A 16,272-nucleotide genomic window follows, 5' to 3' on the forward strand; every position below is an offset into this window, starting at 1 on the left:
CTTCAACGAAGAGTTTTATCCTTCCAATTCCTTTGCCACCGAGGATGAGATTATTCAGCAGATTATAAAAGGGGAGATATATGGATTCATTGAATGCGATATATCTGTTCCTGAAAACTTATACGAAAAGTTTTCAGAAATGAGCCCCGTTTTCAAGAATACATCTTTGAATAGAAATCATCTTAGTGAAAGTATGAAAGAATTTGCTGAAAAGGAAGGAATGCTACCTCAAGAACAACGAACTTTGGTGGGGAGTATGTTTGGAGAAAAAATTTTACTACTCACCACTTTAGCAAAATGGTATCTTAATCATGGATTGATTATAACCAAAATATATCAAGTCATAGAATACACCCCTAGAAGAGTTTTCCAGTCATTTGGAGAATCTGTCTCAAATGCTAGAAGAGCTGGTGACAAAGATCCTGACCAAGAGTTGATAGCCACAACCAATAAACTCATTGGAAATTCATCGTACGGGAAAACAATCACTGAGAAATTAAAACATCGAAATGTCAAGTATATTCAAGGAGATTATGAAGCATCCTTGAGAATACGATCACACAGATTTGAATCTTTGGAGGAAATCGTTGATAGCTTCTATGAGTTGACTCAACACAAGCCTTCGGTTAGTAGTATATATTTATTATCTTATTGATATAATTGAATCATAATGAAAAATTTACTTGAGCTAATATATGTAAAGGAATCTAATAGGACTGTATATATTTATTCAGATGAAAATGGATATACCTGTACATATCGGATTCTCCATATTACAACTGGCTAAACTTCGGATGTTGGAGTTCTACTATGACTTCATGGATAGGTAAGTAATCTCATTTGTATCTTTTAGAAAAAATATGTATAATGGTAAACATTTGAATGATAATTTTTGAAATGGGAGTATTATAATACTAAGATAACAAGAATTAAGGATTGAAATTTTTTATTTTAGATACTTCGACAGAAAGGACTTCCAGTATGTGGCGATGGATACAGATAGTGCCTACATGGCTCTTTCAGCACCTATGGATAATATCGTTAGAAAAGAGATCGCTGATATATACTACAAAGAATATGGAAAATGGTTTCCTAGGATGTATTGCGATCGACACGCGGATGATTTCCAACTCTGTAAATCTGTTCCTACAAAGTTGTGGGAATTACAAAATTGTTGCAAAGAAGTATATCAATATGATATAAGGACTCCTGGTTTATTCAAAGTAGAATTTTCAGGACATGGAATAGTAGCCTTAAATTCTAAGACTTACTTTTGCTGGAATGATGAAACTCATTCTACAAAGCATAGCAGTAAAGGATTAAGTAAAACTACGAATAGTTTTACAAAAGACACTTTTTTAAAAGTATTACATTCAAGATCTCCTAAGGGAGGGGTAAACAAAGGTTTTGTAAAAAAAGACAATAGAGTGTTCTCATACACTCAACTTAGAACTGGATTAACATATTTTTATTCAAAAAGAAGAGTATGTAACGATGGAGTGAGCACAGAATATATTTTAGCATAATTTTTAGAAGTGAATTTGTTGTTAAGTATATATGATAGTAGAGTTTTGCTCCTCGATGTATTATTACTATAAAATTTTATTTTCTTCATTGGCTCTTCTTTTCGTATATACAATATCAATAATATATAACTAAGCTCATATAAATTCAATATACTATCCAATGTAAAATCATTTCGAATGTAGACTTTCTCATAGTAACATGACTCAAAACATTCTGATTAAAGATTTTGTTCCATTCGAGGTTGCAGAAATAATCCCAGATAACATCTTGGTTCATCTTGACAAAAATGAACAAATTCGTACTCATCTTACCGAGGAATGTTTATACTACATTCTAGGAACAGCTGCTTTTAGAAAAGTTGTGTCATTGAAAAGATTAAAGTCCAATTGTGTCTGCAGTGCGTTGGAATGCAGGGAATGTTTGGAATCAACATTATGTGTAAAAGAAATATCGATAACACCCTCAGATTTGAAGATGACCTTTGAATGGGTTGATCTTGAAGCTACCATTCGAGAAGGTAAAATTGGAAAAGAGGTTGATTTAGAATGGATTAACAGATTTATCGCGACCGATTTTAAAACGATGGAAGAAACGATTTTTGAAACCGTGTTTTGGAATAGAATTCGGCACTACATGACTCATCCTACTCAACGTGATGAAACGAAACAACTGCTCTTCAGAAGACTCATTCATATAGCACAATTTCCATTAATCGGAGAAAGCGTGGAAGAGGAAATCGAGCATGAAATTGATGATGTAATTATAGATGAAAAATCTGTTGGATGAAAATAAAAAAAAAGATTCGGAATGATATTAAGTCTACTCCTCTAGATTTCTCCACCATTCTTCAATTTAGCTCTGTTGGTGAAGGAACCAAAAAAAAAAAACGAAGAAAACAGAAACAATGTCGGTTATATTTCTAGAGGAGTTTATTCCAGCTCATCTTAAGGATGGACAATTATCAAGAGTGGTTGTAAAGAAAAACACAAAAAAATTCATCAGAAGAGTTACTGAAGAAACTTTTTACTATGTTATCGGATTCTATATCTATAAACGTTTCGTAACATATTTAGAAAGTCGGTGTGGATGCTTCGAGGGAGCTCGAGGATGTCAATATTGTATTAGAATAATGCAAATACGATATGGAAATGAAGGATTGACTCGACAAGAACTTCATGAGACTTTTGCCGAACTCGATATTGGAACGTGTTTGGAATCTGCTCAAATCGGACCAAGGAGTGACAAAGTCCAACTATCATTATTATCCTCACTTGATTGGAACACACCTTCAAACATAATATTAACCGAAACAAGACTTTATCCATATTTGAGAGGAGAAGCCAATGATCAACATGCTACAAATCGTTACTTCAGTGAACTCCTACATATCAATGGGAAGAATTGATAATCATCACAGTTAGACTTTGCATAATTCTTTATATTTAATCACTTTATATCCAAGAAGGATTGACTCATCAAATAGAATTGAATAACTTTTTTTTTGTATAGTATTTCAAGATAATTTTGAAGAATGAACTATATATATTATATTGACATACTTTTTTATGCATTTTCTTTGCCTACTTCAGTCAAGAGAGTAGTATTTTAAAAAGACACTATGACTATAATGAATTTGCACATTATAATATTTCTCATTTTACGCTTTACGGGAATAATAAATGGAAATCAAAGAATTCAATATGTTACCGATGCGAATAACTGCTTAAGCAGAACACTCAATGAATTTGAAGTTTCATTACTACTTCCATTCGAAGAAACTACTTTATATCACAAGAATAATGAAACATGCGGAAGAATATTTCCATTGGACTACATTCATTGTGGTTATCCATTACCAGGCAATCACAGATTTGCGTGTAAAGAACTACTAAATGAAGATGAAGCAGATGGAAAAAACCTATACCTTAATCCTATAGTGTCAGCTTCATCGGAGCAAGTTCTAACATATTCTGAATGTGAATATTCAGTTCAAAATTCCACAATCGATATTCTAATTGATTTCAAATTATTCTACAGAGGAGAATTATGTGGATATAACTCTACTCTTTCAATGTTGCAATGTCCTCCAGGATCGAATTTTCAAGATATTGACTTTATCTGTAATCTTCAACCTATTTCAAATTCTACTACACCTAAAGATACCTTCATATATGATAATATTGGAAATAATGAAGGATTAGATTTGTTACTTCCTGTTCAGTTTCTCAATTCTTTGGGAAAATCAACTCTTATTTTAGTTCTTCGATGTGACACAGAAATTGATGAAAGATGTATTCCAAAACTTTCCTTTTTAAAACGAATGACAGAATGATTTTGAATTTTTTGTAACATTTATAGTTTATATTTTATAATAAAAACTTATCTCTCATTCAACCAAATATATAACAATCTCCGGAAAATCAACCCCTCGGTGTCCCAGATATTAACCCCCTCACTCATCCGCTAGGTAATCTCTCGCTCTCCTCGATAATCCGCGAGATCCACTCCGGAAAACCATCCAGCCCTCGATGTCCCAGATATTCACCCCCACTATTCCACCGATAATCGGCGACGATTCGCCCGACTAATCCGCGACGATTCCCCCGACTAATCCCGCGATAATCCGCGTTCAATCGGATGACTCATCCCCCGCTAATCCGATGACTCATCCACAGATAATCCGCCGATTACGCCAGGAGCGGATCCGTAACCCCTCGAATTCAACCCCCTACTCTACACCACAATTTCCCCCCAAACCCCAACATCTCATTCAACTCCACACGATTCAATCTACACCCCTAGCCAATTTAATTCACAACCCCCTTTTTCTATCCCCCCGCTGGATCCGTCACTTTTGTGTGTAGATCTGCTCTCTATATACTACTTGTGCTTTATAAAATACGATCAGCCAAGATTCCAACTGCCTTTATCTATATATACCGGTGTTATTGATTAAGGACAAACTCTCTTAAGTTTCTCATAGCTACCAGTTTGTAAAATATACCTACAGTACCTGTTAGATAGATGGCCTTTCAAATGAACATATTTTTTTCTGCTGATAAAGTTACATGAAGTAGTAATAAAATATTTTAAACTCATAAAAAATGTAATACATATAATTTTGGTACTAGTAATTCTCAGCACAGCAACTTTAAATGAAACAATATATGTTGTATGGTTCAGGGGGTTGTAGTAATTTTGCATACTACTGTAAATGCACTATAGTTTTGATATAATGATTAATAAAATATATAAAATATTACATGTTATGATTCTTACTGGCGCTCTGTGCAGTTAGCTCATTTCCATGTATGGAAAAGTTTTATTTGTTTTTATTTTAACAAACATAGTTCAAATGGCGTATAATTCCTAAAATAAAAATGATAATTTTTATTGAACCTGTTATCTGACCTAACCAGATTTCAATGTGAAATTAAGTTTGGTGGTTTTTCAATGTAAATTCTAAATCAACAAGTACACAGCTGTTAAAGGTTGGGCAAGCAAGGACAAAGCAAGAAAAAGCTGTAAAAATAATTCGTACCACAAATAACTATTGTAGCTATTAACCATTAAATAATAATAAAATATTATAAAGTAGAAGCACATATGAACAAAAGATTAGTTAATTAAGGACAGAGAAAATTTTATGAAAAAAGTGAAGTTCACTAACAACTAATTACAAACGAGATCAGGAAAAAAAGAGCAAGTCATGAACACATATATTTTAAGTACTAAATAGTGATGACTTGGTTATCCTTAGTAACTCATATCTTAGTCAATCTTAGTCAATATCAACACTTAACAATACATTAAGGTATTGGGGTGATATTCAGATATCAGCATTATCTTAACTCAATTATTCTTTGGTTGCTACAATCTACAGATTTGGGAATAGGCATTGTTCTCCTGTTATGGATTTATATTTTGGGCACGAAAATGGTTGATTTCAATTCAGAATAATCTTTTTAACCATTTACAGCATTCTAGAATCAGACCTTATGTCCTTTTCTGCAGTACAAAATCATCAAATTTTATTCATGGTATGAGTACCCATTTCAAACTTTGTTCTTCATATGTGACTTCAACTTATATAATACTTACTGAGAAGGTTGAGCTTGACAACCAGCCAAGAAGACTGAAAACCAGATCCAGTGCATCTTGGGTTGAAGGCTGTTGATATAACAAAACACAAGTAACTCTCTTCCCATCAACTTTTATATCCTTAACAACAGCTAATCAATGTATTGATTCATGACGCATTTCTGTCGGTTTCTGAGCAACCGGCCCTCAGATATCGACATATTTTACAATCGGCTGGAGTAGAGTTTAAATACAAAGCTGACATGTCTTTTAGCAGTTTTACAAAACATAATTAGTTTATTAAATAATTGTAAAAACTTGCCTCACCATCAGAACAACTCTGGTTATCATGAACACTAACAATTGAGTTAATGATTTAGTCTTCCTGTATCCCAGCAAGCTCACCATTGAATGATGTCTATACTTAGCTTTGCTGTGCTTAGGTTTGATTCAGTCGCTAACACAAAATATTAATTATGTACATGCTTTTGTCTATCTAGACAGAACATGTATTACTGTTACAAACTAGTTTTATAGTAACTGATAACTCTGATGATCACATGTTAGTTTACCTAAAAAGTTTATCTAACATACATATTATGAACAGGTACAAATACTTTACCTTTTAAGGTAAGTAGAGGGCAATGGTATGCATCGAAATTTGTAAGTGGTACTCAGAGATTTAGTTGACATAAAATCTTTTGAGACTGCCTTATATCATAATGAGTACCTGAGGCGAGTGTTAGGAGTCTAATAGTTTAGCAATCTATGAGATAAATTTGTACACAACACACTCTACAGACTTATTTCTGGAGTCCCGTTACAGCATATATTAAATCTTTGCAGCTAGTCATCACTTGAGGTTTGAAAGCTTAGCAAAGGGAGACAATTACTGATATGAATGCAATACTTATTATTTCTTTTTAGATGCTAGATGTTGCAAGGCCCCTATCGATTTTTCTGGCAGATTAAAACATGGTTTGGGTGCACCACAATAAAAAAATTGGTGGTTCCTCGTCGTTGTGGGTGCCAGTATTTAACATTTGAGGTAACCCAGAATGAACTGTATTATTTTCTCCCTCTCTCGCTTCTCACTCTCACACTTCTCACTTTCTCACTCTCTCACTCGCTCACTCACTCATTCTCTCTCTCATTCTCTCACTCTCTCACTCTCTCACTCTCTCACTTTCTCACTCTCTCACTCGCTCACTCACTCATTCTCTCTCTCATTCTCTCATTCTCTCATTCTCTCACTCTCTCACTCACTCACTCATTCTCTCTTTCATTCTTTCACTTTCTCTCTCTCACTCGCTCAATCACTCACTCATTCTCTCTCTCATTCTCTCACTCACTCACTCACTCACTCACTCTCTCTCTCCCTCTCTCACTCTCTAACTCTTTCACTCTCTCACTCTCTCTTTCTCTCACTTTCTTCTTCTCTCACTCTCTCACTCTCTCACTCTCTCCTTCTCACTCTTTCACTCTACCTGTCTCACTCTCTCTCTCACTCTCTCACACTCTCACTCTTTCACTCTCTCACTCTCTCACTCTCTCTTTCTCTCACTTTCTCCTTCTCTCACTCTCTCACTCTCTCCTTCTCACTTTCTCTCTACCTGTCTCACTCTTTCTCTCACTCTCTCACACTCTCACTCTTTCACTCTCTCACTCTCTCACTTTCTTTCTCTCACTCTCTCACTCTCTCATTCTCTCACTCTCTCTCACACTCTCACTTTCTCACTCTCTAACACTCTCACTCTCTCACTCTCTCACTATCTCACTTTCTCACTCTCTCACTCTCTCACTCTCTCACTCTCTCACTCTCTCACTCACTCTATCACTCATTCTCTCACTCACTCTCTCACTCTCTCACTCTCTCACTCTCTCACTCTCTCATTCTCTCACTCTCTCAAACTCTCACTCTTTCACTCTCTCACTTTCTCACTCTCTCAAACTCTCACTCTTTCACTCTCTCACTATCTCACTTTCTCACTCTCTCACTCTCTCACTCTCTCACTCTCTCACTCTCTCACTCTCTCACTCTCACTCACTCTATCACTCATTCTCTCACTCACTCTCTCACTCTCTCACTCTCTCACTCTCTCATTCTCTCACTCTCTCAAACTCTCACTCTTTCACTCTCTCACTTTCTCACTCTCTCAAACTCTCACTCTTTCACTCTCTCACTCTCTCACTCTCTCACTCTCTCACTCTCTCAAACTCTCACTCTTTCACTCTCTCACTTTCTCACTCTCTCACTCTCTCACTCTCTCACTCTCTCATAAACAGTGAAGTTGCTCAACTAGCTACTTTTTTGTGTCACAGTCTGTTCTACATTTGTGACAGTTGAAAAATACAAACCGACTAATTGCTGTTGAATAGGATCAGAATATCACAAAAGTTTGATATCAATGAATGAAAGAGTGCCATTTTAGAGGTAACATTATAAATAAAACTCCTTGTTGACTTCTTTGATGCGGTCCTTTCAAAGAGTTACATCATGTATTTTGCAATATGGACTTGCAAAACATTGAAAAAGCTTTTACATTTGCAACAAGGATATTTCAGACATAAACAAGGATAGAATTATAAAAGTGAGCTTTAAAATGAATATAAATTATATATAAGATATAAATTAACTATGAATACTAAAAATTTAAAGCTCAAGAAAGATTCGTTCGGTAAAGACTTTCATTTAACAATCCATTAAAGTTAGTTAACAAAAACTTACCTTAACATAACCTAATTACTTAACAAAATGCTATGTATTTTGATTGTAACCTAATAAGATACCTTGTTTTTTTGTTTTTAAATGTCGCAAATACATGTAGTTTAATAGCAAACACTCTGTAATCCTTAGCAACTTTAAGTTTATATTTTAAATATGTTTCCGAGGTTTCAATATCATGAAAAAGCAGCGCAAATTGATTTAAGCAGCTGAGTGTTTCCACATTTACCTGTAGGAAAAGCTTTCAAGTCATTTTGTTTGGTAGAACCAGGTGCAGGATGATCTTTGTTAATTATAATACATGTATACTTTTATTGCTAGTCATTGTATCATTCATTTGAAATGCCAGGTTGCTAGAATTTCTTTGCATTCCCATAAAATAAGCAATAGATGAAGAAACCCATTGATATAGTAGAAAATCTATTAGAGATAGTAGCTGTCAAATGGCTGCTTCTTCCTTTACTCTGTCTTTAGAAATGACAATATAAAAAAGTTAAGAATAGAGAAAATGAAAAAAATGACAAAAAGATGGAGAGGAGCAGAATATACAGAGACAGGAGATAAAAAAGGTAGAGGACTACATACAAAGGAGGGGAGCTAGGAAAACGATAGAAGGATAGGAGAGAAAATACAGTGAAGACAGAGAAAACCGAGAGCAGAAAAAAAGTTGAAAATGGGCCGAAAGAGCGGGAAAAAAGAGGAGATGGAAAAGGCAGGGTGACTAGCTTATTCTAAAGTTTTTACTGCAATGTTATAATATATCATCAGTGCTGTGCAAAATTATGGCAACCCCATGCAACATATGACAAGCGACCTGTTTCTTTGGTAATTTTTGTTCTTAAAAATCAAGAAAACTAAGCAATGTTATATATCATTTTGTTCAAAAATTTTTGAGCATATTAAAAATGTACTTGAATTCTGGCACAATTCAACTGCTTTTTCATACCTGAAAAATAAATTTCTAATGTTAGAAAACTTGTCGCTCTAGCGAAATGGCTCGATTTGGTTTAGCATCAAACATTGCTCAATTGAGGAAAAATTACAAACTGAACTTTTAGTACCAGTGATGGTGGCCCTGAAAAGGGCCGTTGGATTTAAAATTGAGGTCTAGTACTTTGTTGGCCAGCCTTTATTTCTGAAGACAGCGAGACACCACCTTGGCATGCTGTCAACAAGCTTTCGGGTTTGTTCAGGTGTCACTATGTGATGCCAAGCCTCAATCGTCTTATCAATCAGTTTTTTTGCTAGTAAGTTTGCGCTTACTACCTTACATGCCCACCTTTTGCAACAAATTAAAATTTTTTATCACTGAAAATTACTTTAAGCCGCTGTCCTTCAGTCCAGAAGCAATGCATTTTGGACCACGCTAAACGTTTCTTTCTCTGCTTTTCTGACAGCAGTGGCTCTCGTCTTGCCTTACATCTTCTCAATACATTTTCAATCATTCTTCTTACTAATGGGGATAAGGCTTCTACTCTAGTAGACTCTTTTTATTTTCGTCGCAGGTCAGTGGTGGTTTTCTTTCTGTCAGAAAGCAAAATTCGCATCCAATTTTGAATCCTTAAATCATCAAATGGGTCGCTTTCACAGAAACCATGGTTAAGTCGCAAATCACGAAGTTGAGTAATACGACTTTGAAGTATGCACTAACTGAATTTATAATATGGGGAACAATTTTTGCAACACATGCACCAGGATCAATCAAAGAGTGATCTTTCTAAATATGAAGACAGTTAAGTCAATGAAGTCTCTAACTCTCAAAAAAAACCCTGTTAAAACTGTTGCTATGCTAAACAGGAAGTACTGAAAAATGGCGTTCGGTACAAGAATTCGATTCCTTTTTGCAGATTTTAAAGATAACTCAGACATTTTGGACACTTTTAATGTGTACTTTGGCATTCCAACTGATTTCAAAAGCAGTAACAGTAAAGGAAGTGATGATAATATTTTTCTCAAAAGATTCTTTTAAGAGTATTATAGTATTTACTTATAAGATTAATTATTCTATTTTACAAGATCGGAGTTTATAGTTTTTGATAGTGTGTGATATGTTACTACTACTGTTATGTTATTAAACAATTTTATAAGATTATTGTAAGATTTAATTATAAAATTAATTATTCGATTTTATAAGATCAAAGTTTACTGTTTTCGATGGTGTGCAATATGTTACTGTTATTATTTTAGAAAGATTCTGTCGGTAATACTATGGCTGTGCTAAAAAACTGACAAGACTACCAAGTCGTTTCTAATATCTGCAAAATTAGGAATAAGTAACACATTTTGTGATAGAAATACAGCTATTTTCATGTCAGTCAGCAAAAATATGTTTAGATATTTGAATTCAGCATAGGTTTTTGTATGTAAATACAAAAATCTAGATAAATCTCACAATTCCCTGATATTGGTGGCTATGACATTTTGAAATGTAAACAAAAATGTGCATTGGTTTTCGTTTCTCAAACTTTAACACCAGTTTTCTCAGAACTACGTTTTAGCACTAATGGTTAACGGACATTAAGTTTGTTGACAATAAAATCTGCTGTAATTAAGCTAGAATCAAAACTTTTCTGCAAAATAATTGTGAGAATTTTTTCCTTCTGCTAATGAGAATAGCTCTAAATCCTACACACCCGACTTAACTATGGTTTCTGTGATCATGACCCAAATGCTCTGATAGTTGGGTGTACCACACTTAAACTGCCAACTATTTTTAAATTAATTAAGATATGGACTTGTACATTATATCTAACTAGATTCTACTACAGTATACTCTAAATGACTGGCTCACATGCTAACTTGATTACTAATTTTGCTTACTACTGACTCCTTAAACACTTCCTTATATCCCATTCATAAAATCATTGTTATCGCAGATCTGCATTGCTATGAAAATAATTTATTGAATAGAAATAAATTTATGATTACAAAGGTTGCAGATACACAGACACTGAACGAATTAGAAGGCTGTCAAAGACGAACCAGAACTAACATGTCAAGACAACCAACTTGATTGTAAGAATATAGAGAGGGAAATATTGTGTTCTTCTTTTAATGGCTTCATAAACACTGTTCAACATTATGAGTTTTGTTTCACCGGCAAAAAATCTTCGTTGAATCAATCATGTGGAGACAGTTTAATCAAATGTCTCCAAAGAATCAACTGTGTGGCGACAGCCAACCGGATCTCACAAAAGATTTTAAACCTCTGTATAAACAGTATTAGTGTTGTAATATACATGTATAACAACAAAGTCTTATGAGATTGTGCTCAACATCTATGTTATACCTATTTGATTAGGATATCTTTTAAGCAAAATTTTGTGATTGCAGATATCTCTTGTGGTGTTTGAAGTAATAGTGGCGCTGTAAAAATGAGTTTGCTGGCAGTAATTAAGTTAATGTTTGGTGACCTTGTATGAAGTTTGGTCAGTTGCGTATAGGTGATTAGTGAACTAATAACTTAAAACTAAAAAACTACAACATTCAAAGCCTAAACTCGTTCATATTAACTATTTATTTAAAAGAGAAATTTGGAAAATCATACAACTGTTACAAGCTCAATCTATTGGGGTACAAGTAAATGTATTTAAATCTTGCAAGGATCAATCAATGTAGGTTGCATTATGTTACAAAGAAGCATCATTGTATTGTCTAGTACTGAAATGTTCAAGAAGAAATATCAAAAAAGGATAATATACCCTACAGGATGAAATTATTCAACAGAATTAATAATTCGTGAGTTCGCATACCGTCAATTCCGTGAATTATTAAAATCCGCCAATAATCAGTTTTACTTTTAACCCAAATGAGAATAACTACCACCTCAAATTAAAAACTAGCCGTTAGGCGGAGTTTGTAAACGTAGCTGAGTTCCAAACTCTATTAAAATCATCGCTAGAGCTTTGAGTTAAGCCCATATCCATTGCATCAGACTTCTTTACAAAATTATTCAAGGTTGTCACAAGTTATTCAGAATTCAGCACGGCATCATTATCAAAAAAATCTCCTGCAGTTCTTTACGCTGAAAAAACTCATAACTTGCCACAAATTGTTGGTTCACCAAAGGCCTTCAAATCGATGAACATTCATTGACACCTCTGGATGCAGCCAAAATATATAGCTTAGCACGATCAACATAAAGTTATCAGCTAAACAGAAACCTAAACACGTGGTATACGCGTGTGAAGGTTTTACTCTATTGCTAGCTGCTTTCACAAATTAATTTATTTGTGAATGTGTTCATCCGCAAATAATTCAGTTCATGAATATGCATGAAAAGACAGTTTTCCGCGAAATGCAACTCCACAAATAATTTCATCCTGTAGGGTAACTAAGAAAGCCACTGAAAGTGTTTCTGACCATTAGCTTTCTTGTATGGTGTAAGCAGAGGGGGCTCTTGTACAGCATTGAGTCATAGCATGCATCCATTGCAATTGTGTTGGATTGAGCCACCAACACGTAGCGGCATACAAAACGTCTTACACTACAGGTAACAACAATCCCTAATGCAGGGAGCACTGCGTTGGACTGAATCACCTTTCACGCAGCGGCGTACGAGACGTCTTATGCTACAGGTGACAACCAATCACTAACTTCGGGTAGCACTGCGTTGGGCCGAGTTACCAACACGCAGCGGTATATGGAATGTCTTATGCTACAGGTAACAAGTCACCAACTCGGGCAACCTTACGTTAGTTTGCGTCACCAACACACAGCGGCGTACGAGACGTCTTACGCTATAGGCAACACAATTGCTCGTCCCTAGACAGGGGTCGACAGTCTACAGCAAGGTCGACAGGGTCGACAGCCAGTAGAGGTCGACAGGTCGACTTGTCCTGATATACCGAGCAGCGCTCAGAGGCCAAAATGCCGAGATACTTGCAATAAATCAAGTGATTCTCCTTATCAGAAAAACTGAAGAGAGAGATGGTTCATGGAACAACATGTATTTCAGAACGAAATAATAAGGCTGATGCCTTCCTTTATATACTATAAGATATGCAAATTAGTGGAACATAAGGTCAGCTTATGAGGACGTGGCTACTCGGGAAAAAGATAAAATAGGGCACAACTCCCTATAATAATATTTAAAAAAAACGTTATTTACTTGGTGGCAAATCCACCACACTCGCCGCCCCTATAGACGGATACGGCTATGAAATAATAACAACGAACATAAAGAAGATGTATATGTGTATATAAACCAATACAAGGGGAGTAGATACAGTAATGTTTATTGTCTGTGGGTCTTGGATGAAAGGTGGTTGGCCAACTCCTCTAACCGACGGGCGGCTCTCCGGAGGTCAGTGGCTTCTGCTCGAAGTGCGTCTGCGGGGGGGGGGGGGGGGGGGGGGGGGGGGGGGGGGGGGGGGGGGGGGGGGGGGCGGGGTCGAACGTCTCCTAGGCGAGCCTGAATTGACCCTACACTGGCCAAACTGTTCCGGGGAGCTGGAATAGGGCGTCCTGGTATAGTTCTGGACTGCTCACTTAGAGTTTCTTTTCTGGGTCCATGTCTGGTCTCCCGAGGCGAACTAGAGGTGGCTTTTCTCTTCTGTCGTACAGAACTAGGTGTTTCGAAATAGGGGAGAGTCCGTTTGAACTTTGGGGGGTCCTTCAGCTGTACATAGCGAACCCACTCGGCGTAACTGGGTCGGTCGACCTCATAGACCCCTTTCCTATGGAACTTTACTTCACCAAGGGTTTGCATCCTGTTTTGATGCTTGACTATTCCATCTCGAGAGGTGGAATTCCTACCACACTCGCAGAAAAAGCGTGTAAAATGCTGGGCGGTGTGCACCTTTCTCCTGCGAGGGGTAGAGAACTGTTGTTGACATAAAGAACACATGTGTCCAGCATCCTTGCATCTGTCTAGTTGATTTTATGTCTCTTTGGACAACCACTTGAATTTGGGCAGTGACTCTGGGGCTGCTTTTTCTTCCATCTCCAACATCTCCGAAGGAGAGGGGTGTAATTCGAGAAGAGCTTTAGACGTCGACATGATCGGTAGAACTCCCGGGATAGGGGTCGACTCCTTTACAGTTTCTTGCGTGACTTCCATATTAGTTGTGTGATGTGGCGAGGTTGCGATGCGACTACAGAAAGAGACTACTGCTTGGCATCTTGGCATTTTATTGGCCCAATATCCTTGCCGTAAGGAGGAGACTCCGGATTGGGTTCCCCCAACTGTAAAATCTTGGAGATAGGCAGGAAGTTTCCTGATTCGCTGAGGCCTCGTGGTATTTCTGGTCCCAGTGGTACTAGCCTGGACTCCGTCCATTCCCCGTAGCTCTTGTTTCTTCGATCGCCAGTTTGCAGCCAGTGTCGAGGCCAGCCCTCGAGTCAGAGTTGTGTTCACTCGGAGAGACCAAAAAATCTTCGTTGTGGAGCTGAGGTGGTTCCAATCTTCCTTGCGATTGCGGTATTGGTAAATCTATTAATTGACTAGGCAGAAGTGATTCGGAAATAACAGCATCTGGATTACCGTCTTTCTGTGATACTTGTTTCCGGGGATAACTTCTCATGTTGGGACGTCTGGCAGGTTCGACCTCAGTTGGGGCTCGACCTTGTTGCACAGGGCTAGGGCGACAGAGCCTCAATCTTCTTTCGGCCTGAGTGGATCACTGTCCATATCTTTCTATTTCGTACGTATGATTTTTGTGACTCCTTAGTATACGATAGGGCCCCACGTACTTGGCCGCTAATTTCGGATTTTCGCCTTTTCTTCTCCGCTTGCTTATCAACCATATGAGGTCACCCTCATTGAACAGCGGGGGCTCCCTCATATCGGTTGATACAATTTTTTTCTGTCTATCTCGGAGGAAAGTGTGAGCTTGTATCAACCGGTCGTGAACAGTCTGGACATACTCGTGTGTGCTAGTAAATGACTCCAACCTATTCCCATGCAGCAATTGGTCAGGAAGACGAAGCTCTCGACCCAACATCAAATAATTGGGTGTTTCCTTAGTGGCGGAGTGCGGTAGCCCTCGCAGCGTCCGCATGATCTATGGCAATAGTTGATCCCAGTCCTCTTGCCCTCTGCCCAGTAAAAGTGCTCGTAGGGAGTCGCCCAATACTCGGTTGTTTCTTTCAACCACACCATTTCCTTCGGGGTGGTATGGAGTGGTCCCAGATTTATTGACTCCCCACAAGTCACATAGCTCTTGAAACAAAGAGGACTCGAATTGGCTCCACTGGTCGGTAGAGATAATTTCGGGCAGACCGAAGTAACTGAATACTCTTTCATCCAGAACCTGGGCCACCGTTGGAGCTGTAGCGTCAGGGATAGCTAAGGCATCCGACCACCGAGTGAAATGGTCAGTGAGTACCAACACCCAGCCATTTCCTCGAGGTGTCTGAGGTAGGGGTCCCACTAAATCTACTGCTAGACGTTGCCATGGCCTCCCAGTGTACAACCGTTGTCGATTTCCGGAGGTCCGAGCCTTTCCCGTCTTAGCCCGCTGGCAAACTTCATAGGAGAGAACTGCCCTCTTGATATCTCCAGTCATGCCCGGCCAGTACCAATCCAACTGGACGCGCTTCAGGGTCCTTTCCACACCGCAGTGAGTTTGTTCGTGGGCCTTCTACAGGATCTCCTGTCGCAGAGTCTGGGGCACACCACCACCACCCTTTCTCGCCCATTCTGAATGAGATGAAGGGTCAATACACCTGATTCGTCAATCTGAAGCTGATGGAACATCCGGGCCAACCGCTGCAACTCGGGGCTGCCTATTTGTAATACTGCCTCTTCGACTCTTTTCCGGTTCCTGACGGCCTGGTAAATTATCCCTAGGTCGGTAGCGGGTCTCTGCTGCAATGCTCGCACTTCATCTAGTGAGGTTTGTACTACTGTCAACAATTCTGGGACCTTTGGGGCATCTGGCGGTGAGGAATCTAAACTCGCTGCCCTAGAGTCTGATCGTACTGTAACTTGGTCAGTC

General features: G+C 37.8%; 1 protein-coding gene across 1 annotated transcript; it reads left to right on the forward strand.

Moving 5' to 3' along the window:
• The first annotated feature begins 334 nt into the window (after positions 1-334).
• LOC137390401 (uncharacterized) lies at positions 335-13,253 on the forward strand. Its single transcript, XM_068076734.1, has 4 exons — positions 335-625; positions 735-826; positions 956-1,323; positions 13,105-13,253. The coding sequence occupies exons 2-4, from the start codon at positions 735-737 to the stop codon at positions 13,251-13,253; spliced, it is 609 nt and encodes a 202-aa protein (XP_067932835.1). The 5' UTR covers positions 335-625.
• Positions 13,254-16,272: the final 3,019 nt, after the last annotated feature.

Source organism: Watersipora subatra, chromosome 3, assembly GCF_963576615.1.
Source record: "Watersipora subatra chromosome 3, tzWatSuba1.1, whole genome shotgun sequence".
NCBI lineage: Eukaryota > Metazoa > Bryozoa > Gymnolaemata > Cheilostomatida > Watersiporidae > Watersipora > Watersipora subatra.